At 38.0% G+C, this 24991-nt stretch overlaps 1 protein-coding gene across 2 annotated transcripts in view; it reads right to left on the bottom strand.

Annotated features, from left to right (window-relative positions):
- Positions 1-24991, bottom strand: part of PREX2 (phosphatidylinositol-3,4,5-trisphosphate dependent Rac exchange factor 2) — a 225650-nt gene that overhangs the window by 8446 nt on the left and 192213 nt on the right. For both annotated transcript variants that reach the window (XM_039841811.1, XM_039841812.1), the window contains 2 exons: positions 24796-24986; positions 5582-5684 (listed from right to left, as the gene is read on the bottom strand). In XM_039841811.1, the coding sequence (XP_039697745.1) occupies positions 5582-5684; positions 24796-24986 (294 nt within the window). The remainder of the gene's footprint in view (positions 1-5581; positions 5685-24795; positions 24987-24991) is intronic.

The raw sequence follows: 24991 nt of genomic DNA, 5'->3' as shown, positions 1-24991 counted from the left end.
AAATAAGTTTACTATTTCATTTATGTCTTCACTCCCAGAAGCAGGCAATACTTCAGATAAAAGGAAATGAGTAAGCTATAAATATCTGCCATGTCCCCACTTTCGTGGAACAGAACTCACAGTTCTATCACACTCATGTGTCTGTTTTTTTCTTAGCTGAATAATTAGCCATTTTAAACTTCATAATACTCACCGAGAAAATGTTTTCTCAAAGAGTTCTAAAGCAATTTCTAGACAAGGCATGTGTACGTGGATCTCTGAAATGTAAGAATTCTGCCTCAAAGTTTATAGCACAAAGGCAATGTATTTCACCAATGAAAAATTCTTTACAATTTGTCAAGTTCATGAATGAAGCTGTAACTATTGTTCAGTTCCTAAAGGGAATTAGTTATTACACAGAACCAAGCACCGGGGTGTGGGGCTGAGAACAGATGGAGGAGAGGGATTTCAAAGACGCTGAGACTTTTCGGCTACTTTCCAGATCAACCTACAGGAAGGAAAGAAAGAAGAAAAGGAAAAAAAGGAAAAAAAAAAGAATATATTCTCTCAAAAAGGGTGGAATGTTTTAAAGACAGATGGGAAGAAATTTAGGAATTGCAATTAAGAAGTTAAAAAAAAAGAAACCCTCTCCATTTTGAAGTAATTTTAGACTTAGTGAAAAGCTGTCAATGCACCAGAGAGTTCACAAACCTTGCCCAGCACGCAAACGTTAACATCCCTCTAACGTTAACCCTTCACTCGATCATAGTATGATGACCAAAACCAGGAAATTGACTCTGGCACAACGCCAGGAAGGAAGCTGCATGTCTCATTCAAATTTCCCCATTTCCCCCACTAATGTCCCTTTTCTATTCCAGGCCCAAACCAGGATCTCTCTACTGCATCTTGTTTTCACGTCTCTTTGGTCTCTTCCACTGTGTGACAGTTCCTCAGATTCTTGTTGTCTTTCGTACCTTAAGACTTTTGATGAGTACTGGTCATTATTTTGCAGAATGTCTCTCGATTCGTCAGACATTTCCATATGATTAGATGGAAGATATGCATTTTGGGCAAGTAAATCACGGAAGTGATGTTGTACCTTCTCTGTGCATCATATTGCTGATGTTGATCATTGTCATGTGACATGATGTCCATAGGTCTTATCACAGGTGACACTCACTTTCATCAGCTAGTTAAAGTGGTATCTACCAGATTTTTTCACTGTAAAGTTACCTTTTTTCTTTCTGTAGTTAATAAATATGTTGGGGGTGGGGCGGAGATGCTACGAGACTATGCACATATCCTGTCTCTCTTCACACTTTTTCTCATTGGTTCTGGCCTCCATTGACACATCTTGCCTGCAGTGGCGCTAGTGCTTGTGAAATGGAATGTTTCTGAAAGGAAGAGTTATCTATCCCTTTCCTCCCAGATTATCTATTTATTCGAGTATTTATTTAAATCAGTATGGATTCATGGATGTTTACTTATTTTGTGAGTTATAATCCAATATTTTTATTACTAATAATGTTTTGTTCAAATTGTTGCAAGTCACTTCTTGCATCCTGCTGTTATAACCACTGTCGTTGTTCAGTACATGTTTATTTTCTGGCACCTCAGGATGGTGGAGGCCTCATCTTCCCTGTCTCAGCTGGGAATTAACACTTCTCCAAGGGTCCCTGGCTCTTTTTAATAGAGCACGGCATTTAAAATCCAAGCCATGGACCCTGACTATGCTCGGTACTGCCACTGATATGGTCATCTCAGTAGACAGAGCCAGTTGAATAATGCAAACATATTCCAACATCTGTATTTATGTCTGCGTCTGTGTGTGTGTATGTGTTATTGTGTGTGGTGTGTGTGTGTAGAATCAGTACAAACAAATACCTCCGATTTTAATCCAGGACCACAGGCTTCACTCTGGATTCCAACCTTCTCCCTTTTCTTATTTGAACCTTCCTTCTTCGACAGTAAAAAACTTTACTATCATTATTTACAATATATTTACTTATTTGTTTAATCCTGGTATACATATAGTCTTAGAATTTCTATCCTTATAGAAATAGATTTACTAACTACAGTATTTGTGTATAATTCTTTTTGTTTTTAGTCTCATAATATCCCATTAAATAATTTACATAAAAAATTTCGCCTTCTTAAAAGATTTCAAATAAAATTGATGCTCGTGCTGATCACAACTATTGGCATACTCCACTTGAAATTCAACTATATAACTCTTCAGGCGCCCAGCATGCCAGTTACTTGCACTTTTACGCCCTTGCTCATGCTGCTCCCCCGACCTAAACACCCTCTCTGCCCTCTTCCCTACCTGTCTGCATCACATTATCCTCCAAGACTCGAATCAAATATCATCTGAGCTAATAATTGATTGGTCATTCACTACATGACAAACGGTTCTAAATGGATTAAGTATATTTATTTAATCCTCACAACAACCCTCTGAGATAAGTATTACTATTATCTTTGTTTTAAAAACGAGGAAGCTAAGTAACAGAGAGGCTAAGAATCTTGCCCCAAATCACACAGACAGTAAACACTGGGGCTGGGATTCGAACTGAGGCTGCTTGGCTCAAGAATCTGTGCTCGTAGCCACTTTCTGCGTGAAACCTTTTCCCAGTCATCCTAGACAAAACTCACTCATTGAACAAATACTATTTAGCATTTACTCTCTGCTAAGTACTATTCTGGAAACCTATGACACCATAACAAAGTATATTCAGTGTGTAAGCCACCGAGGGGCTCACAGTCTACTTATTTATTTGTCCCCTGTTTTATGTCCTGACATACTAAGGCTGGACACTCCTTAGAGAACTTGCCTGTTGGCACCTGTATCACGTGATTAGCCTACACACATGTCCCCCATGACACTAGGCAAGGAGTCTGTCTTTTCTGGTCCTTGTTCTCGCACCTCGTATGATGCCCTAATACTGTAGCTAAGTAGCCAGAATTCTTTGGAATCCCAGATTTTATTAAAAAGATGACAAAAGAATTTGGGAGTAGGCTTCCACTTTAGAGTACCTGAAATGTATAACTTATAGGATAGAAAACTGTAAGCTCACAATGTAAATGGGAGCTTCTGCCTCAAGCCTTTTAGTAATCAAAACAGTTGATTATTTAAAAGTGTCGCCAAGGATTATCATAATAATTACCCCAAAATTGTAAAGAGCGGCATACCCTTCCTTCTTTTATGTTTCCTTCTAACTCAACCAGTTAATTAAAACAACAACTCTATGCAAAGTACATGGACAAAATCTGTACGTGAAGACTACCGCAATTAGAAAAAAGAACAATAAATCATGCTGGAAAGCTTCTTTTTCCTACAAAAGAAACTAAAGATCTCAGAAAATATCATTCATTAACCTGGCAAATATTCTAACCATTCAGTCTCCAGGAAGTTGAGTCTAAATGGTTAAAGGCAAAAGGAAAAGAAAGTGAGATCTTTGATTACACCTGTGTTCTATCTACCCGGATCCCAAGTGGGTAAGTGTTGGCTTGCAGACTGGATCCAAGCCATTAATCCCACTGCCCGTGACCTCCGAATACTGGACAGAGGATCAGCAGCAGAAGGCGTATTGCGACAGTCTCTTCTGTGCACCTGCCTACCCCGGTTTCTCCAAAGAGAGGCTCCGGGACTTCATACTCTTTCACCAAAAAGGGAGAAATCAGTTCTGTGTCTCTCAGAACCACCTGGAGATGTCATAAAAACTGGGAGCGGAGAAACAAGCAAAGGAAGAGAGCTACGTATTTTAAATGTATTTATTTCAAAGGAAATAGGTGGAAGAAGGAGTGATAAATACTGAAAACTAGTGCAGTTTAGAAATCAGCCAGGATTTTATAAGGAACTTCGTAACTTCTTAGTCTTTTAAATTACATTTTATAAATATATAGTAACATACATGAATACAAATGTAATACATATGTTTTAAAGAGGTTTGTACAATATAAAGAGTCAGTAAGATCTGTAATGTCTTTATTTTTCTATCTCTATATTTTCTGTCTCCATTTTCAGTTATAAGAAGTTAAAAGTTTTGAGTATTTAAGTCCATATAGTAAGAACATACATGTTGCCAAGTCATAATTGCTCCCTTGCTGGATTATTGAAAAATAGGTTAATACCAGTCTTTTAGTCTGCCACAAACTACAATTTTGAGAGGGTTTCTGCAAATCCAGCTGTAAACTTACTCTAATAGCAGCAAAGTAAAACAGAAAGGTTAGTCTCTTTCTGTATGTTTCAGCACTCAAATCCCAATGGTGATATGACTAATCAAAAATTTACCTTGATCTGCTCTTTAAAACTGAGTTTGTGTATCTGCCCCCCCAAATCTTCCCTAAACCTGCTACATCTGCACCTGTATTCACCCTTTTCCAGAGGAACTACCATGTCACATACTCCTCATGGATCTAACCTTCACTTAGCAAATCCCTCTTGAACCTTCTGAGATCTGGATTTTCAATCTTCAGTCCCGGGTCCCAAATGGAAGCACTGATGTTTGTGTACTTGCTGTGCCTCATCTCTGGTTGCAGACCCCAGGTTGGCGCTGGCCTCACTTATGACTGCTTCTCTGTATTTTTTGGGGGTGTGGGGGTTGATTGACATACTGTAATGTAATCTTGGGAGCAAACCCACAAGTTTTTTTGTTTCAAAGTTATACACTAAGTCTGTAGTAAATAAAGCTGTCATAATTATAAAACCATATGTTAAAAATTAAGTCACTCACTATTCCTGGGCAAACTGAATCAGAAAGGAGAGAGATTGGTTAAACCAATTTCTGTGGTAGCCCTAAGAAAAGGTGACAGAATTAAGTATAAAAATTGATGTCTTTCAACTTCTTTGGTCTTTCTATTCGGTTGTGTCTTTTCTACTAGATATTTTCTACTAGATATTTTCTTAATAATCCATAAATTGGAGATTAGTACATTTTGTTGCTATGTTTTTAAAGAATTTTAAAAACCAAACTACCTCACTTAAAATACGATCGGATTGTCGCACAGAAAGTTCGTTCTCTATATGAGGGCATATTCTTACCTCTACGTACTTCAGAGACCTAAAGACAAGCCAATAGCGGCTGTTCCACCTCTGAAGGAAGATCTGAGGTCTGTGCTTCATCTTCAGAATCATGCACAAACTTCTGAGTGTGGCGTGGAAGTCCCTTAGGGATCTCCAGAAGAACGCAAGGTCCTCGGTTCTTGCCTCTGCTTCCCCCACCCCACTCTCTTGCCAGTTTGTTCCCCAAGCCTTACTAAATCACCTGCAATTCCCAGTAAGTGGCATGTGTCTTTTTATTGTGTCCTTTACATAAGCCCCAAAGCCATTCCTGCTCATTCTGTCTGGCTAACTTTCTTTCCTCCTTCTCACTACCTCTTAGATAAACCTTTTTTTCCAGGTTGTCTAAGTTTCTTGGTGAATCGTCATCGGACATCTGTGCTGTCTTCTTCCCTGAACTGTTTCTTGGTCATGACTTACCCTCTGAGCCTGGAAAAGTGCCCGTCACCTCCAGGCACCTGTTAGGCCTGATACATGAACAAAGGAACCTTCAAATCGAGGTCCTCTGAAACAACTCCCTAGCACGTCTGCAAGACTTACCTGCTTCCGCATCACATCTGTAGCCTGCATAATGTAGCGAGGAGGCAGTCCGTGGCTTCTGGCCAGAATGATGGCCTGCTCCACTGTCACGCTCAGGGTGCACCTGTGTGCAAAGGCAAGGGCAAGTCAGATCCCACTGGTTCCTGTTACGCTCTGTGACAGCTTGGGTTACTCATGAAGGGTAATGAATATGGCAGCCTAAATCTGCCACCTTAGAAAGCTACTCGTTTTCCCTTGGGTATTTCCCAGATACACGTGACATAACATGCTAATGAACTTCTTTTTGTTTTCCTCTTGTTAATTTGTCTTTTATTACAGAAGTCTCAGCTAAAAGCTCAGAAGGGTAGTGGGAATATTATTTTTCCTCCTCTACGCTAATTTCAAAATCAAAAAACACCAGCCAAATCAAAGTGGCTAGACAATGAACCATTGATTTTTTTTTACACAGAATATCTGTTTAAAAATAGATTATAAAGCTACACCGTCGGAGTCTAAAATTAAGTATTTAAATTTAAAACATCTAGAATGAACTATGTTTATGAGAAAGTTTATACACAGGAAATTAAATAAGCAGAATTATAATAAATTTTATTATCAGATATTATTCTTTACTGATATTTTACATAAGTAAAAAACGACTTCCTAATATTTTTCATTCATGTCTTCATATTGATAATTAATAGATTTAGACGCACCCAATATCTTACAAAAATGACAGTGAAATCGACATTCTCTAAGATCAAAATCGATTTTTAAAAGAAAATGTGTTTCTCGGACTCAATCTAAAAGACTGTAAAAGTTTCAAAAGGAACTTTTAATTATTTATACAGGACTATATGCCTGGAACAGCCCTAAGAAAATTCAAAACTCAATCCATGAACTCAGTGAGCCTTTCTCCCCCTTTTCCTTCCCTTTAAGGCACTTCTTTTACTTACTTCCACATTTTTCTCTACAGCAGTTCTCAGAGCCTGTGTTTAATCATTTGTTACTATTTTCAGGTGCCAGTCTCTGAATTGTTTTTTCAGTGCTACCTTTTCTATCCACTTAATAAAAATGTTCATTACTTTTAGATGTTCTCCCTAGAATTCACATGAGTGGGTTTTGTCTTACTTAATTTTTCAATTTATTGATATTTTGATTGTCTTTTCTCCATGTCTGCATTTAGCTTCCTGTGGTTTTGGTACATTTACACATGTATTTTTTCCAGAGCTGTTTAGTTCTTCCTTATAAATGAAAATAAATTCTATAATGCAATGAGGAATATCTAACCCATTTATCCCTGGTTATGAGGCTGTATTACAGAATTCTAGTATATATCTGGTAGATTTTGATACTGATGAATTTTTTTTTTTTAAAAAAAGAGGAGAAAGGTATTTAAAACATTACTGCTGTGATGTTGGAAAGAACTTTACGAAGTGTGACTGTGTTATTATACATAACTGCATTCTAAGGAGAAGCATGTTACGTTCCATTGGCTGTTAAATGACTTGAAAAGCAGCTCCTTCATTAACATTACAGAGAATTCTCTAGAAAGCATTAATAACACGTATTCAAATGGGCTAGTCTTATAATTAGCATCTAGTAGTACACAGTGTTTACAAATATTTAGCGTATGAGTCTGATAACAGCATATGTTATGGTTTGACATATACCTATGTGCTGTAGGACACTGTATGCCCACGAAAGCCAGGAAGTATCACTGACAGTTCGTGTTTAAAAATCAATTTTTGACAAAGCATTTGTTAGGTTACTTGACGGACCATAACATTTTCTCCTTCTGAAAGTCTCCTCTACCCCAATTTTAAGTCCTCATTGATCTTAACATTTTAATCAATAATGCTCATTACATCAGCTGAATGAAGCTAAGAAAAAAATCTTTACCTATTTCTAATCACATGGAAATACCTCTGTGCTTCCTGAGAAAGCATGACTTCCTTTACTCTACTCAAAACAAACACTTATTCATTGTGAAAGACTTTTAATAGTCTGCCTATAATTTTTATCCATTTTCTTAATCCTTTTAAACTGATTTATTTCTCCCTAGTTCAAGTGATAGTAAACAGTATTACTGCAGCAAATTATCTGCCAGTCACTTTAAAAGATTTTACTGGAGTCTCCTGATCCATCAATGTGGCCAGTAACACGCTCTCTGACGGAGTAATGCGAAGTGTCACTTCTTTAGACCCAACCATACCCACGTTGTCTAATAGAAAAATCTACCTTAAAATGGATATTTTCTTTCGCCAGCATATCCAAAAAAAGATGGCTTCATGTATACTTGCTTTGTCATACTAACCACTGTGTGTATTCTGATTAGGTCCCATGATTAATTTGCAAGTGTTTAAAAGTGAAAACAATGTAAAGGACAACTAGGTCAAGGTGGGCAATAGAGCCTGTATCTGAGTCACAGCTTATGTTCCCCGTGGAGACCCAGTTTCTCCACGACAGTATCACAGAAGTCCATTCTCCTAAGCGAAGCTCGTGAAAAAAAGCCTAGTCTACAACTTTGCTACCGATACGCCATTATTTGCCTCATAAATTTTTATCTCTCAGTTATCTCAATCTGAATGTCAAGTGAAAAAAAAATCGGCATTTACAAAAAGCATTTTGATTTTGACATTGTCTGAAAAATTCTAGGTCCCCAAAGTGGCACATGGTTTTTTATTGGTGTGTAAATGTATACGCAGAGTCAGCTTTCGTGAGAGATCATTTGATTTTATAGGTACTTCTCTCAGGATTAGACTGATCTCTAATCCTGGGCAAGAGAGAAAGGGGGAGCGCACCAAAGGCCAGAACCCTACGCAGAGCCCATTCGGTATGAAATTTCCTGCATCATCCACCAATATCCTTTCTAGCACTGCCTCTGCTCTAATAATAGACAGTAAATTAAATTTAAATAAATCTATTTTTTCACTCCATCCCAGAAAATATGGGCCTTCAATTTTCAGCTCCTTCTAGCTGAAATACCACTTAAAATTTCTTTAGACAACTCTTTCCCTGGCAGTCGCACACAGGCAAAAGGTCACAGAGTAGAAATTGTTCTTCACAATAAGGTAAATATAACATTGACATCAAAGAATGTTCTTCCAATTTTAGTAATAAGACATCCAGGTAGTAGCTCTACTTAAGGAATACTCTTGAGGAAGTTCACTTGACAGGGCTGTAAAATTATACAGAAATCATGAATTTCCCCATAGAAAGAAAGAGCAAAGGGTCAATATATCTATGTTTATAATGAATAAATCTTCTTGACATATTTCATATTAAAAATAGATCCCACATCGCTCAGAGATTTAGCATAGTTTTAATATGATAAATGTGACCTGTAGCTAATAGGTCCAATTTAATTTGAAAGGCACTTTGATTTAGCAGTGTTCAATGTTATGGTAGGGTCACAAAGAAGTACCTTTCTATTCATTCATTCATCTATGCATGCATCCATCCATCCATTCATCTAACAAATATTTTTGAGTGTCGACTTTGTACTTACAAGTACCATTAAGTACTGGCAAAAGTGAATTTACTATCTAGCTACAAAAGGTTGAGTTTCGGGGTTCTTTACTTGTATGGATCCCTAAGAACCTGTTTATTTAGTCTCCTGCTTTAAAAAAAATTGCAAAAGCAAAATGTTTTAATTGCAAATGGTTATGACTGCTGTCTTTTTATATCCCGACTTCCCTCTGTCATGTTCTGTAGCATTCAAATGGCCATGGTTATTTCTGGAACTAAGCTAAAGTAAGTAAATTAGGGATGCATTTAGGTTGGGTTTACTGGGATCAATGTATATGATGCATAGTCACTTCCATTTATATAGTTAGGTTATTATAATATCCTCATGTAGACATGAATTTGAATCTTCCTCCCACCCCTGTACAATTCACCCAACGCTGAAAGGCAGGGGTAGGACCCCAGGCTGTAATGCAATACGCTTCAACAGGCGGCGCCCAGGACAAACAGGGCTGGACATGCACAGAGCCAGAAGTCGCTCTGTGGAATATTCTTCCAAACCTTATGGTTCATGTAGCAAAGGACCTTACAGAGCTTTTCGTGTGTGACAATAATTAAAAAGTTGATAAGATAATAGAAATAATGTTGATGCTGAAAGGCTTTTTGAAGTTATGAATAATTTTTTAGTTGATATGCAAAGAAAAGACAATTGTTTTTCTATTCTCTATGGAAAATGATATTAAAATTCTTATAATTTGAGGTGGCAAAGAGTATATCACCAAAAATGTGGGAAGAAATGTATAGAGGTGTCAGACAATGGAGTAATAAAAGTTTTCTTTTATTTTTCAGATTTTAAAATGCTTGTGGTGTTTATCAGCATTTTAAACACTGTAATTTGTTTTTTTCCCTCGCATTCTAAATAGATATTAACTTTCATTCCTATTTTGCTTTATAATTTTCTATTCTTTTTTTAAAAGAGAACACTCAACTTCAACGCCCAAAACCTTCGTCCACATCACTGAGGATGCATCAGCAAAGCCAACCCCATTTAGGTGATCAAATTTTAGTGAGTGAAAAAAAAAAATACATAATATCGGGTGGTTCTAAGGTATCCATGAAAATAAATTTTTTAGGGGAATTGAAAGCAAAACAGGGTGGACTGGCAGAGAGGTGGGAAGACCGTTGCTGAGACCATTTCAGGGTCAGCAAGGGCGAAGCTTCTGAGGTTAATGCTCGTAAGGTCAGCTTAACGACAAGAGCGGAGCTGATATTCCGGGGCATGCGGAGAGGAGAAGGGGGTGAAGTTAGAGAAGTGGTCTGGGCCCGAACATGCACGGCCTCGGGGTCAGAGTTTATGAGTAAGTGGGCCTCTTATTTATTTATTTGGTTGATAGGAAAAGAATTTCAACATTAATATATGTTATATGACATAAAAGAACAATTTCTTAAGCAGATTATCAGTGATTTCCTAAGTACCCACCTTTGACATCCTATCAATACAATATTCAAAGCATCTTTAGTTGCTTTCCAGGCAACATTTGCGAAAGGAGACTCTTCATCCTGATGTTTAAGGTTTCCTACCGACTGCTCTTGCATTTCCCATGCCACCTCCCCAGCAGCTCGTCTGTCCCACCCCACCCAGAACTTTCTGCTCATGGTCAACATTCAGTACCATTGTACAAAGTTCCCCCCCAATCCAGGAACATTTTTCCCATTTGGGGGATGTCTTTCATTACTTTCAAAATATCTTGGAACCTGTTTCCGAATATAGACTATCAGCTGACAACATGGCTGTCGCAAACACAGGTGCCAGGATTTGAGGGCTGCCTTGTGGGACTCTGGCCAGGTTACTTCTGCCCTCTCACCCGCGATTTTCTCATCTGTGAAATGGAGAAAGCAGGTGTGCTGCCCTCATAAAGTACCAAAAGGACTACCTGAAACGACGTGTGTGACACTCAGCCATGCCTGTGCTAATGTCATTTCTTTGCTACTGAGCTCACACAGTAAGTCTGCCTATATGAGCTCATATGGGCAATGCATTATTTGGAAAATCTGAGGAACGCAAGCTTTTGTAAATCAGAATTTCTCAAATCTCATTGTATTTTAACTATTTAAAAAAGCTTTCTACTTTTTATTTTAAAGAGATGTTCATTAGAGTAATTCTGTGGTAAATTCTTTTATAAGATTATGATGTTATAGAATTATGATAATTACATAGCATTAATGACAAACTTTCACCAATATCTCTTTTACGAATTGGGGTTTGGTTGAAGTGGAGATTACCTGACTATAATTTGGCACTTGCTAAGATGAGTCTTTTATTTTGTTTGTCCCAACTGATCCTAGACATCAGGTATCGATTTTATTTTATATGACAAACTGTAGAGCTAAGGGTCAGGAAAAGCATGTGAAATGCTCTCCTATTTGTCATTATTTACATTATTTCTAGATGCTGGGGGTGCGAAATGATCAGCATCCAAACCCCCTCCTCAACCAAGTCTCATTGGAGAGATAAAGCACGGTTTCTTAAATAGGTTTAATTGCAAAATACTGTATTTCAACCACTTATTGTCATATCTATTACATTATATTTAGTTCACTTAGTAAGATTTCAAATCTTACTTGAATCAAGTTACATGTAAATCCTTTTTAAAAACATGTCAAACATTACATTTCAATAATAAATTAGATAAAAGATTCTCGAAACCTAAGGACCTTCTACATATTTGGTCATTTACCATAATAACAGACACAAACATCAGTTTTACTTGAATTTTAAAACCTCCAGAAATCTACTGCCCCATTCAATGTTGAATGCTACTTTAAAAAATTCTACTGTGCTCAATAATGTTACATACTCAATTACAACTAAAAACTATCCCTAAAAACAAAACCCACTGGAGTCAAGGAATTTAGGTATACATGCTGCTACTTCAATAGTTACTTGAGAAGTGATTTTTTAAACTATTTTGTGTAATAATAGAATTGGGGCACTTGGGTAATTATGTTACTTTTTGTGCTAGTGCAGTATAATTAACAGGATAATTCTCTGTGATAAAATATGATATATGGAAAATATACGCCCCAAGTCTAAAGGCATGTATTGGGGTTTTCTGAGTTTAAAGGACCACTTGCCAAACAATGGTTTTGATTAAGTGTGGAAATGGCAGCATTAGACAAGACCCCTCAACAATCCATATAAACTGGCTAAACATTAAAACTCATTTTGAACCATTTGCATTAATATGAAGGGTAATTCGATTTTGTAATAGATAAATATAAAGTGAAACAAATATTTAACAATTCTGAAATCAGCGAGTTCAGAATTCTACAGCCCTGATGTAGAATTCTACATGATGATCAGAGTCTAGTTTTGTTTTTTAGCTCAGACCTGTGTGTTTAGTGCCTTATTTTCACCATCCTTTACAACTATGATGCTGCCTTTAGTGTAGGAAATGAAAGTCAGAAAATTACCTTAGGGCCAATGCATCATTCAGAATATATGCATAAGGACAGCCTGAGAACATGCTATTTTGATAATATCTTTCACATGATTTATATGTCTTTATGTAGTTCCATGTTTATATTTAAAATCTTATAGATTTAAATCTTAAAAAACATGAAATCATTTCCCCTTATTCTAGGAAAGTCTTTTTTTCTCCTTTGATTAAAATCCAGGTCCATCAGCCTTATTTAAGTGACTGTCAGAAACAAGTTATTTGGAATCCACTCAGCTGTGGTTCTCTGTGATACCTTAATAAGCTGGTTTCCTGGGCAGCATTCGATGTTGGAGAGAAATAATGAGTACCTATTTCAACCCCGAGAGAATAAAGGAGGTGAAATAAACAGGATCATCAGTAGCTACTACTGCTATTTTATACACAGAAGCTTTTTATGACGGATGGGAGGTATTACTCATTTATCACTTATCAATATTTCTCGGGTTCAGAAGAATACACTTGCAATCTTAACGGAATCCGTTTTTCACACTGTCAACAGGACATGTTATATATTTTTCCCCTCTACTGTAGTTTGAAAAGTATATATCCACCCCTTTGAGTCACTTCACTTGAAAACCCAATCCTTTGACTACCTTTCACCTATCGTCATCATTAAAGGGAACTCGTGCCACATAGTATGGCTGCCCGGCTCCCCATGTGGCTCCCTTCTGAAGATCTCAGACCGTGAGTGCGGTGAGGGCAGCTGCCCTCTGTTCTCACTGGTTTGGCGTAGAGTGCAGCGCTTGGTACACAGTGGTGCTCCATAAACAGTTTTTTTCCTCAGTGCATGAAGGAATAGACAGATACCAGCGTCTGATTCTTTTCAAGTCCTAAACACTTGTCTTGATTCTAACATACACTGTATTCTTGGTTTTTAACACTAGGGAAGAAAATCTCCTATCCTTGAATTCAAGGGGAGCCTAGTCTTCTGCTTCTTAGTGACCTTCTACGAGCTGTCCGAGGAGGAGTCTAAAAATAAGCTTCCGTAGGGTCCAATGGTCCATGTATTCTATTTCTTATAGATTAGAGGCATTAACTCTTGTATTTTTCATACTCTTTTATCTTATTGTGACCCATTACTGTGATTTTTTTCCTCGCTTTATTGAGCTATAATTGACATATAACATTGTATAAGTTTAAGGTGTACATGTGTTGATTCGATGCACTTATTAGTTGCAAAATGATTACCACCACAGCATTAGCTAATATCTGCATCACATCATACAATTATCATTTCTTTTGTGTGTGTACGAGGAGAACATTTAAGATCTATTCTCATGGCATCTACTGTGATTTTTTAAAATAGTTCTTACAAGGTTTTCCATATTTTAGTGAACCTGATTTAGTCATTTTAAACAGATGCATTTCTATTCTCATGGCATCTACTGTGATTTTTAAAATAATTCTTACAAGGTTTCCCATATTTTAGTAAGCCTGATTTAGTCATTTTAAACAGATGCATTTCATATTTCTAACTCTGGATCTACTATCAGATACACAGATCAGATGAAAAAAACAGAGTGTTTAATTTACTATTGTCAGATCCTGTAGGAGATGCCTTCACATATATTGCTCATTTAATCTGCCTGCCATCGTTTTCAGAAAGAAATCACTATTCATATTTCGCCAATAAGTTTCTGAGAGACCAGGTGACGTAATCGCGGTCACAGTAAGTAACAAGATTCAAAACCAGTTTTCTGATTCAAAATCCAGGGCTCTTTCCATTATTCCCCGATTGCATCACCTGGATGACTGCATTGAGAGATTTCCAGCTCCCCACATCTATAATTCAACAATCACAATCTTGGACTCAGAGTTTATACTTTAAATGCATTGTTTTGGGAGAGGTTAATTCAGCCAGCCCAAAACACTTCGCTGTGAATGGAGACCTCATCATACTAAAATGTGTTCATGATTAAAAGGGAACTAGATCTGAAGCACGCTAAGTAAGTATATCGACTGCAGAGCAATCAAGTAGTAAAAACAAACTGAAGGGAGACTGTGTTCCTTCTCTACTACAGATTTGCATTTTTCCACATAAAACGAACGCACTGTTCAGTGTGGAGCGTGTTCATTCCTGCAGTGTTCTCATTTATTCTGGCTTCTAATTGCTTGTAAGCACTGAGCACAGAGCACCACTGTGGAAGTCTATTGACAACTAGAATGAAGCGCCTGACTGAAGAAACTGTTTAACGTGACACGGTTATCTGTGCGCTGCTCTCTTTTATCACCTTACACCGAGAGAGGACTGTTCACCTGAGGGCTGAGGCAGACTGTTAAACAGCGATCAGTCTGGAGGGGCGGCTACGCTTCTGCGCAGGCAGAGTCTGCCACGCCAAGGACACTGCTGACCTATTGATCTTTCCCACCTCGGTCACCTTGAGCAGTGCATTGGTGACAAACGAACAGTTAAGAAAACTGCCACGAGTCAGCGGGGATTTCAAAAACCCAACCCCTTTGTCCTTGTTCCTCTGGAACAGAGAAGATGCTTTTCTTAATAAAACACATAAATACATTTATGTGAAAAAAAAATGGCAAATGGACTTTGTTTTCGACAATAAAGAAACCACTTATCTTATACGCACACATACACAGATATAATAAAATATTAAACATTTACACTCTTCCTTCTGGAAAATGTGAATGACAGTCTAACGATAGCTCAATCCAAAAGCCGGTAATCACTCAGGCAAGATTCCAGTACATTCTATAGAAAACTTCCGGATGACTATCGATACTTTCAACGTGGTTATCTGACTTGTCAAATAGACAGTACTGAGGAAATCTTCCCATGACCGTGCTGAATTCCTAGGTTTCCCAGTCGGGAGCCGAAAGACGAGGGGTTAATGAATTTTTTGAAAAGAAAGCACAGAGACGCCAGAAGGGGCGGGCGGAAAACAACTGGACAGAATGTACTAGTGAACAACACATCAGCTGGAGCGCGATCCTGGCAGCAGAAGCAGAGTTGAAGTGAACACTCCACTCACTCCGTATATCTTAAGGCAAAAGGGCAATCAAGTTTAAGGTGCACATTTTTAGCGTTACACAGAGAATTAGCCACGAAATTCTCATTAAGGATAATGGGACTCTATTGCAGCTTTCAGCACGTGCCCTGGAAGTTCTCCATGCATGCCTTTAAACTAACGCTTAAAAATCAACTGCCAGGCAAACTCACTCCGCGTCCCTCCTTCCCTTCTACCGTGACACACGGCACATTAACGTGTGTGTGTCACGGTCACGTTTGGCACAGAGGCCATCGATGACCTTCACAGATGAGAAACTAAGCGCTCGGTCCCTCCGTGATGCTGAAAACGTAAATGAACATGAACTACCTATGTGGAACTTGGGACCTTAGCCACCAGGTTGGAGTCTGGTTCTCCACATGTTAGATTTTCCAGCCTGAACTCGCTCACCAATTTATTTCATTTCTGTTTTCTTTCGGGGGATTTACCTAAATAGGTTGGGGACCGACCGCAGCTACCCGAAGTTCGTCCCCATGACCTTTCAAACGCCACCTTCTCTACTTTGCTATCTGGCTTTTGTCTTTACTCTTTATAGGGTCTTTGATGACACCAACACATGGGGGGTGGGGGGTCTGGTAGGAGATTTCACCTGTTTCCCCAGTTCTTTGACACCGTACCATGATTGTCCTCCCTTTGACCTGTTTGTCCAAGACACCGCAACTTTATTTGAATATTTTCGTACCTTTCTAGTCGATCCTTTAGTGTCTTATTCTGAGGGTCCCCCTCCATCACTCCCTTTAGCAGGGCTCACAGAAGACCCGGCAGGGGAAGAACTGTGGAATATTCATACTTTTTCACAGTCCCTGGGGATCTTTCCTCAACTTCCACGCTTGGTGGCTGATTATTCCTGTCTCACACTTCTCTGCCTTCTCCTGGAATATCTCTCCCCTGCTCCTAACACTTAAAGCGTATTTATTCCCAGAAAATTCTTGGTAACATTTTAAACCCAGCTTACACACATCTCTGTGAAATCTTCTCTGACCTGGTCCCCGTCTCCTCTCTCCCTGTACGAATTTATCACCCCGACTTCTGTTTTTACATAGCCTCGGTGTGCGCATGTGCGTGTGCGCATATGTCTATGCATATGTATCCCTTTAGTCCCTGCTGACTATAAATAAATTAGAGGTCATCCTCATAGAGGTACACCACGGACATCTAAAACTCAATAGGTAACAGATTAATTCAACACCCCCCTCCATAATCCACTCCAAGAAAAACACATATTTCCCCGTTGAGGCAGCTGCCTTTCCCAGCCATCCTTCCAAGCTGAACAGTCAGAATCACAGAGTCCCCTCTCTCTTCCCTGTTCTCTATTTCTCACCCGTCGTCTCATCTTCTTTACTACCTCGTCATAGCTTCGGCATCATTCTTTCCCTTCTGACCTTTGCGTCAATGCCTTCGTTTGGGATCTCATCACCTCCTGCCGCATTCTGGCACAATTCTGGCCGTCTCTATGTCTCCCTCCTTGTTTCATCATAGACTGTGAGAGTGACCTTCATTTTTAAACTATTTTTTAAATCTAATCATGGTCTTCTTTTGCAGAAAACCCATCATCGGCTTCCTAGGGCCTTCAGGAGAGTCCCAAGTCCTTCATCTAGCAGGCAGGGCCTGCCATTCTCCAAGCCCCGTCTCCCCGCTAGCTTCATCTCCAGCTCTGTGTCCCTCTCATGTCACTGCCCAGAAATGGCAGAGACCCCCACCCATGTGTATAGTACTCCATTTCACACCCAGAGTTACAGTTTCACTCTCCCTGCTACCAGGATTTAAATCTCACTCCTCTGTATTCCTCCTGAATGTGTTAGACGACCTACTGCCAATTTAAGATTCACATTATTAAGGCAGAAATTTCAGCTTTCTTCCTGCAACTGCCTCCACACCATCTGCTCTCCTGCTCCAGGTTCCCATAGAAAAAGAGGCAATTCGTAAAGTACAGACATTTATACTGAGACATTTATATTGGTGAGATACCCATACTTCCTCTGGAGGACGGGAAATTTGGTTTATGGCATTTATGAGAGTAGTTATAAAATCGCTAACTTTGAAGCTCTCAGAAATATCCCAAAAAACGACTGGAATTTTATTTTGCTTTTGGTAAAATTTTGCAGATTTAAGAAAAACAATAATTATAGTTTCTTTGAAATAAGTTTCAAACAATCATGCCCTGCTGAATAGGTTGTAGATTCTGTATTTGTCACTATTAAATAGCTAAATGTAAATAGAATTTAGTGATGGAGATACTTAAATTTTTACTAATATGCTCAAATGGTAAAATTGGGTTTGGCAACTATAGATATGAAATATTAACTAAGAGTAACTTAAATTCATTGTGTTTAATAATAATATAATATTAATTATAACATAGCAAATGCTAAAAATAATAATATAATTAAATAACAAATGCAGATATAAAATATTAAATATAACTCGTCATTATATATTTAGGTTCTTTTATGAAGAAGTGTTTAATGTATGATGACCACCTGCACTGTCCAAATTTTAACAATGGAAGGTAATCACATACACGTTCTTGTCCTATACGCACTGAAGTCGATGGCCAATGTCACATGATCACTTGCGATCTGGGCTAGAAACCTCTGCAATGAGACATCATTCTCAGTTACTGCTTTCGTCTTCCTTCACAGCCATCTCGTCTTAAGAAAACGATGGACATTTTAAAAGGCCAGAATAATTTGATGCACTCGTTTTAAAGATTCATATAAACTGCAAAGAAAAACTCTAAGTAGCAAATACCTATGCAGATTTGACCACCTCTTCAGGGCAGAGAACTTTTATAAAAGATAATGGGAAAGGCAAAAGACCGAAACTCCTACCATATTTGAAATATTTGATTTCCTCCTATAATTTTAAGAGAATAGGCCTATATTATTTATCTGGTTGTCAAAATTTGCATAAATTGTGGCGTTTTATTTGCCTATCTTACAATTCAGTATAATTTGAAATTCTGGGTTTACTTTTATCTTTCCTCTTAGCTTACTGAGGTATAATTACAATTAATAATTGTATACAATTAAGGTGTAGAACTTGATGATTTGATACACGTGTACATTGTGAAATAGTCATCGTACTTAAGCTAATTAACATATCCATCACCTCACATAGTTACCGTTTTCTTCTTTTTTTCTTTGTGTTAAAAACATTTGTATATAATACAGTATTGTTAGCTGTAGTCATTAGATCTCCAGAAATTATTCATCTAGAATAACTGAAGTTTTGTAACCCTAAGCCAACATCTCTCCATCTGCCCTTCCTCCCAGCCCCTGCTAACCACCATTCTACCTTCTGTTTCTATGAGTTTGGCAGAGTAATTAAGATTTATACTTCTGTCATGAGTAGGATAGAGTTTGTCTTTCTCCCAGAGATCCATTATTAGAGTATTGTATTTTTTCTCATTAAAGATTAAAGCACAATTTTATTTTTTTATTTTTTATTTTTTGTTTTGAGTCATTCATGATTGTTTTAGATAGCAAACAAATGAGAGTAATTGATTTAATCATAATCAAATCATAACTGTTAAAGAAAAATAATAAAAAGTGAAGTTCTATTTAATGACAATTTTAAATGTCATCTCTGTCACAGCTATTACTACCTTTATATAAAAGAAGTGTTTAAGACCAGTGTGTTTCATATTCCTGACTATGGAGCATAATTTTAGAGCTTCTTATTAGGAAAGTACAGTATCCTGGGATCGTGAGTTAGCAGAAATGTTTCTTCTGTTCTTTTTAGCCATCTTTCTGGAGATTTAAAATTCAAGCACTTCCACTAATCTTATTACCAAATCTCTCAAATCATTTTTGCACATATGCACAAAAAAATGAATACATTTGAAACCTACATTTGCTGGTTGTGGTAACTTTTTTTCTGTCCTGTGACAGGAATCTAATGTGGTATGGAAATCCCCAAAGTACATCTCCTCCTCTGACTCGACAATTCGATCTCCCAGTGGAGAAAGATGCCGCTTCATCAGAGGCTCTGTTAGGGTTCTGATTACCTGACTTGGGTCACCTTGAGTTGCCCCACTTTTATAAGACTCTTCATTTTTTTTTATTGGAGCCTATTTGTCAATTTGTCCTTTGATGTCATAATGATAATGGAATAAAATATTGCTAAGAAAATGTCCTTTAAGTTTCAAATGAAAGTGGTTTTTTAAATTGTTAATCGATAGTTACTTGAAAAAGATTTTTTTAATTGCTTATATAAATTGAGAGTTATTACACAGTTTCTTCATTTGAAATAAAAAGTGTTCCATTAACCAAACTGGTCATACAGAGTTCTCTTTAGTTGTTTTTCTATTTTAACTCCTAGATGTCATTTTTCTTATAAATGTTTATAATCATACTTTGGGTCCTAATTTATAGTCATGTGATGGGTTATATAAGCTGGCACTGGTCAGAGAAGCGGAAAGAGGGTGCCTGTGAGAAGTCAACCACCATCTGTAATACTGTCAAATGTGAAAATATGTTTTAATTTCCAAAAAAAAAAAAATAAGAAGAAGAAATGCATTTTGGAAATAGACTCCTTTTAAATTATGTATAAAATCCTTTTAGTTTCTAAAACTTGATATGAATTTCTAGTCTAACACTGGAATACATAGATGGTAACTAGCTTGATGTTCATCATCTTTTTCTATTCATCAACCTATTCTATTCACTTAGAGTAGGTTGGCCATGCCACAGACTGTTTTCTTCTCACACAGAAGATAGTGGTGACACCGATGGGTGCCAGGTGTCGGTGATTCCCTGATGCAGTGAGCTTCTCCCAATGGCCTGTTCACACCTCGCTCGGGATGTTAGTTAAAAATGCAGGGCCCTATTTCCTGGAAGAGATTCATCCTCACAATAAACTATGAAGATAAAAGGTAATTTACGTGTATAGACCTCCGAGGTTTTGGTTCAAAGACATCACAGGTGAGCCAGAAAGCATGGGGCCTGTGCTCAGGTCACCTCCCTTCCTGCAGGGTCATCCTGGGACTCCGATACCCCAGAAACACACCATTAACAGATACAGAGAGCACTGGACAAAAAGCTCCCTGAAACAAGTCCTTAGAGGTAAAAATTGATTCCAGATTTCTTGCCCCGACTAGAAATTTCTTTGACATATCCTTTCAGGTAGCCTCTGGAAATGTCTATCCATTTGTTAGCCCTGGTGAAGGGAGCAGAAGCTAATGGAGTGGGAGAAAATGGTGTCTATGACTTTGGACACAGTAAGACTCATGCCTCAGGTTTTATAACATTTGCACTGTCCTAATTTATATCGGTTAAAGAAAAACAGTTGGCTATTAAGCAGGGGTGGGAATAAAGAACAAAATAAAATGAAATACTGCATTGAATAGAGTCATGATGCATTGTGAAATAAAAGGAAAATTTAGAACTCCCTGTAGCATGCTTTTGGATTGCCTGCAACAAATAACTGGCATGAGTACAAAAGAGAACTTTACAAACCACAGTGCTGATTCAATACTTTAAAAATGTTCACTCTGGCAAAAGGTAAAGTTGTCTATAAAGTAAGTACACGGACAATGTTTAGCATAAATCTTCGTCGGGAAGAAAATTCAAAAGATATTGAAATGATTGTCTTCGTTAACCAAAGAAGTGTAAATTAAAGCACTACTGAAATATTGCTGTCTATCAGGTAGAGAAGCAGGATATATAAATGGATTTTAACACCCTCTGCAGAGAAGGCAAGATGAACTACCTCACACAACTACCTCATCTTCTGGTCATGTTGTGCAGGAAGACAATCCTTTGGGGGAACTTACACAATAATATATTAACCAGAAAGGTTTAAATTCTTGGACACAGTGATACTATCTGGAGGAGGTTTTCTTTTCTTTAGCTTAACAGAAAATAAGTTGAAACTTGAGTAGCTACATAAAGATGCCCCTTTTCAGGCATTATGTGCAATGGAGAAAGAAGAGACACCATTAAACTAATAGTTGAGTCAACTGCGGTTTAACGACTGGTTGGAATATTATGTAACAAATAAAAGTGATAATGAGCAAGTCGAAATACACATACAGTTGCTGTGAGCATAAAGCAGATTATTAAACTACATATACTTATAAAACTATGTTCAAATGTGTGCTGTTGGATAGAAGTTGCAAGAGATGATGCAAAATGAAGATAGAAGAGGCAAGTCAGGAGAGGAAATTTTGGAAATTTTCCGTTTATTTAACTACCTTTTAGTACCATGCTTATAGTTCTTAAAAGGCAAAAACCTGACCTTAAACAGAAACACCCCTTCCACTATTCAATAACAATAAAGATAGTTAAGTCAATGGTTGAAGAGAGTGTGGGCAGGAAAATTCATCAGTAGAATTGTAACGCACACAAAGGATTACCCTTGGAAAGAGAATTTAATAAAAACAAAGCCAGGCTAAACACCATGAGAAGATTTTAATAATTCATCCTGAATTCTTTTCCAACTAAGCTCACATTCACTGTTGTATGCAGCTCTGCCATCTGATTCACGTTGGCATTAAAACACCTAGGCATTAATGTTAATTAAGTCTGCCTTTTCATACTGAAAAAATCACATTTTTCTCTTTAATATCAAACATATGTAGTATAATTTAATACTTCAAATATACTTTAGATTCTCTCTTTTTACAAATTTCTGGTTTGCAAAATTGGAATTCTGATTCCAGTATAAATTAGCACAGATTCTACCTTCATGAAAAGCTAAGCACAGCTTTCGCTATGAGACCAAAGAGAATGTTAGTCCCCCATTTCATTCTGTGTAACGGAAGAACAAAACCATGCCATTTTCAAACACTTTTAACCTTAAGTTCAGTATCTGTCATGAGGCATTTGTGCCTACCCCTCAAGAAATGTCTCCAAAATGAACCGACTAAAGCTACATTTTGAATTATAGAAATGAAAAAAGCGAAGCACTACGAAATTCCAATGTTACTTCTGATTCTAACGCACTGACGAGTCGAGCAATGATGAGAGAGTTGTGGAGCATCGATCTTTTTCTCCTCTGCAACATCAGTCAAATTCTCAAACAGCTCATGAAATATCTGAGAATAATCTGGACAACTTGGTCATGGTTCTAGGAGTCAATGGCAGATGTAACTGCATCGACACTCAGTAAATGCATGGGGAGGTTAAGAGATTATGCTTGTAGTTTCAAAGACTGAAGTGTCCCCTTGGTTGTCACAGTGTATCTGGTCCTCAGATAACTATGATCCAGGGAAAGATAAGAACACAAATAATCAAGGCGATGACACTTTGCTGAGGCCACGTGACCTCCGTGCTGTTCCTGGGACGCATCCCTTGAGCCTCCATGTTTGCATGGCTGCTCCCTGTGATGACCGAATGCTCTTCCTCTGAGACAGCTGCACACCTTCATACAGGTCTCTGACGAAGTCTCTCATTGGAAGATGCTACCTCTTCTTCCCATCCTATCACCTGTTACCCCTCTGACTTCTGTTCTTTTTGTATTTCTTTGACTAACTACATTACATATTTACTTGTTTATTTTGTCATGTTTCCCCCCAACATAATACACACTGTATGAAAGGAGGGACTTTATTTCTTCAATGCTGCATCCCCAGCAACTAGAATAGGGCTGGCACGTGATTGGCACTCAGTGCATGATTGGCACTCAGTTTATTGACTGAATGGGCTGGCACATGATTGGCACTCAGTGCATGATTGGCACTCAGTTTATTGACTGAATGAATGAATGGGAACAGAATGAATGAACATGACTGGATCATGAAGGAAAAATCACTTTTCTGCTAGTAAAAATTTATGAAATAATTTCATGTATTCAGTTTCAAGTGATTAGTTTCAATTAAGCTCTCGATAAGGTTTTAATAGAGCACAAAGTGCACAGCAATTGAAATATAGGGGGAAATTCTCTATATTGTATCAATCTTAAAAACTTAATGCTCCTTTCAGAGAAATAAAATCTCGCCACATTTTAAAAGCAAGAACATGCTGTGCAGGACTTGAAAACTAGAATTCAGGAATACCGAGTTGAAAGGGAATTTCACACATGAGAACCTGCTGCCTTGAATAGTCTTTCTTCCCCTTACTGTCTCTTCAACTTGACCCATCCGAACCTAGTTGAAACGTCACCTTGTCCATGGGGAGTTCCCAGTTCTAATCATTTCAAAGATCTATTTCCCCTATGAATCTTACTTTTTATCTGTAACTTTGCTAGGTCATTTATATTACCTAATAGTCTAGGTTTATTTGTAGGGTTTTTTTTGTTATTTTTATTATGTTTTTGTTATCTACTTATGTTATTATTTTTGTTACTATTTTTTTGATATTTGTTGTTCATCATTTATGTCTCTAACACGAGCGTCACCACTTCATGATGCGACACAGCCAATAGCACCGACTACAGTCCTTTGCCTGGGTTAAGTGCTGAGTAAATTTGAATAAACAACCACCACCACCCTCAAGATCCAACAGGCCTAGAACTAAGAAGAGACAATGACTGTTGACAGAAGACTTTCTGACTACTCAGCTTACAATGAGGACTAAATTCCGCCCTATTGTCTCCATCTGCATCTTCCTCGTAAGATGGAGAGGTGACAGGAGAGTAGCACGTAATTATAGAAAGGACTCGACCTGGGGTTCTGCACTCACCTTCTGTGTCCGATGTAGCTGAACGAAATCATACACCTACCTTGGCTGTCCCAGACACAGCACAGTTTCCTAAGACAAAGCGCCTGGATAGGACCCGTTCATACTTCCCCTTACGTTTTCGAGAACAGCATATTGTGTGGGCTCCTGGACTATAATTTTGCCAGGAGTGGGAAGACAGTAGTAACTCCAAGGCAGCATCTAGCTCACAACAATTGGGCAATAGGGATCCAAACCGCTGATGAGTGCAGTGAAAAACGTTTTGTTTAGCTCGCTGTATCAGCTCCAACCAAGCAAGTTCCTATATTGAATAAAATCGATGCACGATTTTGTATCTAAAGTATAAATCTTATAATATAAATTCAAAGGTGATAAGATTCTGGGCCACAATGATATAAATGTGGAATTGTATTTAATTGTATAAATAAATAGTCACTGATAATATAAGAACTAAATCCAAGAAATAGTGTGTGAGAATTATCTATTTAGAAATTATCTTATTCCAAATACATCTGAGTCCTTTGTCTCCAGTTATAATGTCACGTAGCCAAAATGCGAACAAGAACCACCCAGCGAAATTCGGTAGAGCAAAGACACCGACGAGGGCGGGGACACTCACGTACCGATGCACGCCGCTGTTGCACATGATGATGTGGCAGGCCCCCAGCCGACTGCACAGCTCCGAGGACACTGACAGCAGCCCAACCCCGGAGGCGCTGCACGCTGTGTTCACACAGGCAGCTGTGCGCTTGGATCTGATAAACGAGGCTACAAGGCGATAAAGCTCATCCAAAGCATTGAGAGGCCGCATGAGCTGCA

This window comes from Pteropus medius, unplaced genomic scaffold, assembly GCF_902729225.1.
Source record: "Pteropus medius unplaced genomic scaffold, Ma_sr-lr_union100, whole genome shotgun sequence".
Classification (NCBI taxonomy): Eukaryota; Metazoa; Chordata; class Mammalia; order Chiroptera; family Pteropodidae; genus Pteropus; species Pteropus medius.
Note: the sequence above shows the minus strand (reverse complement) of the source record. Positions and strands in the feature narration are given on the sequence as shown.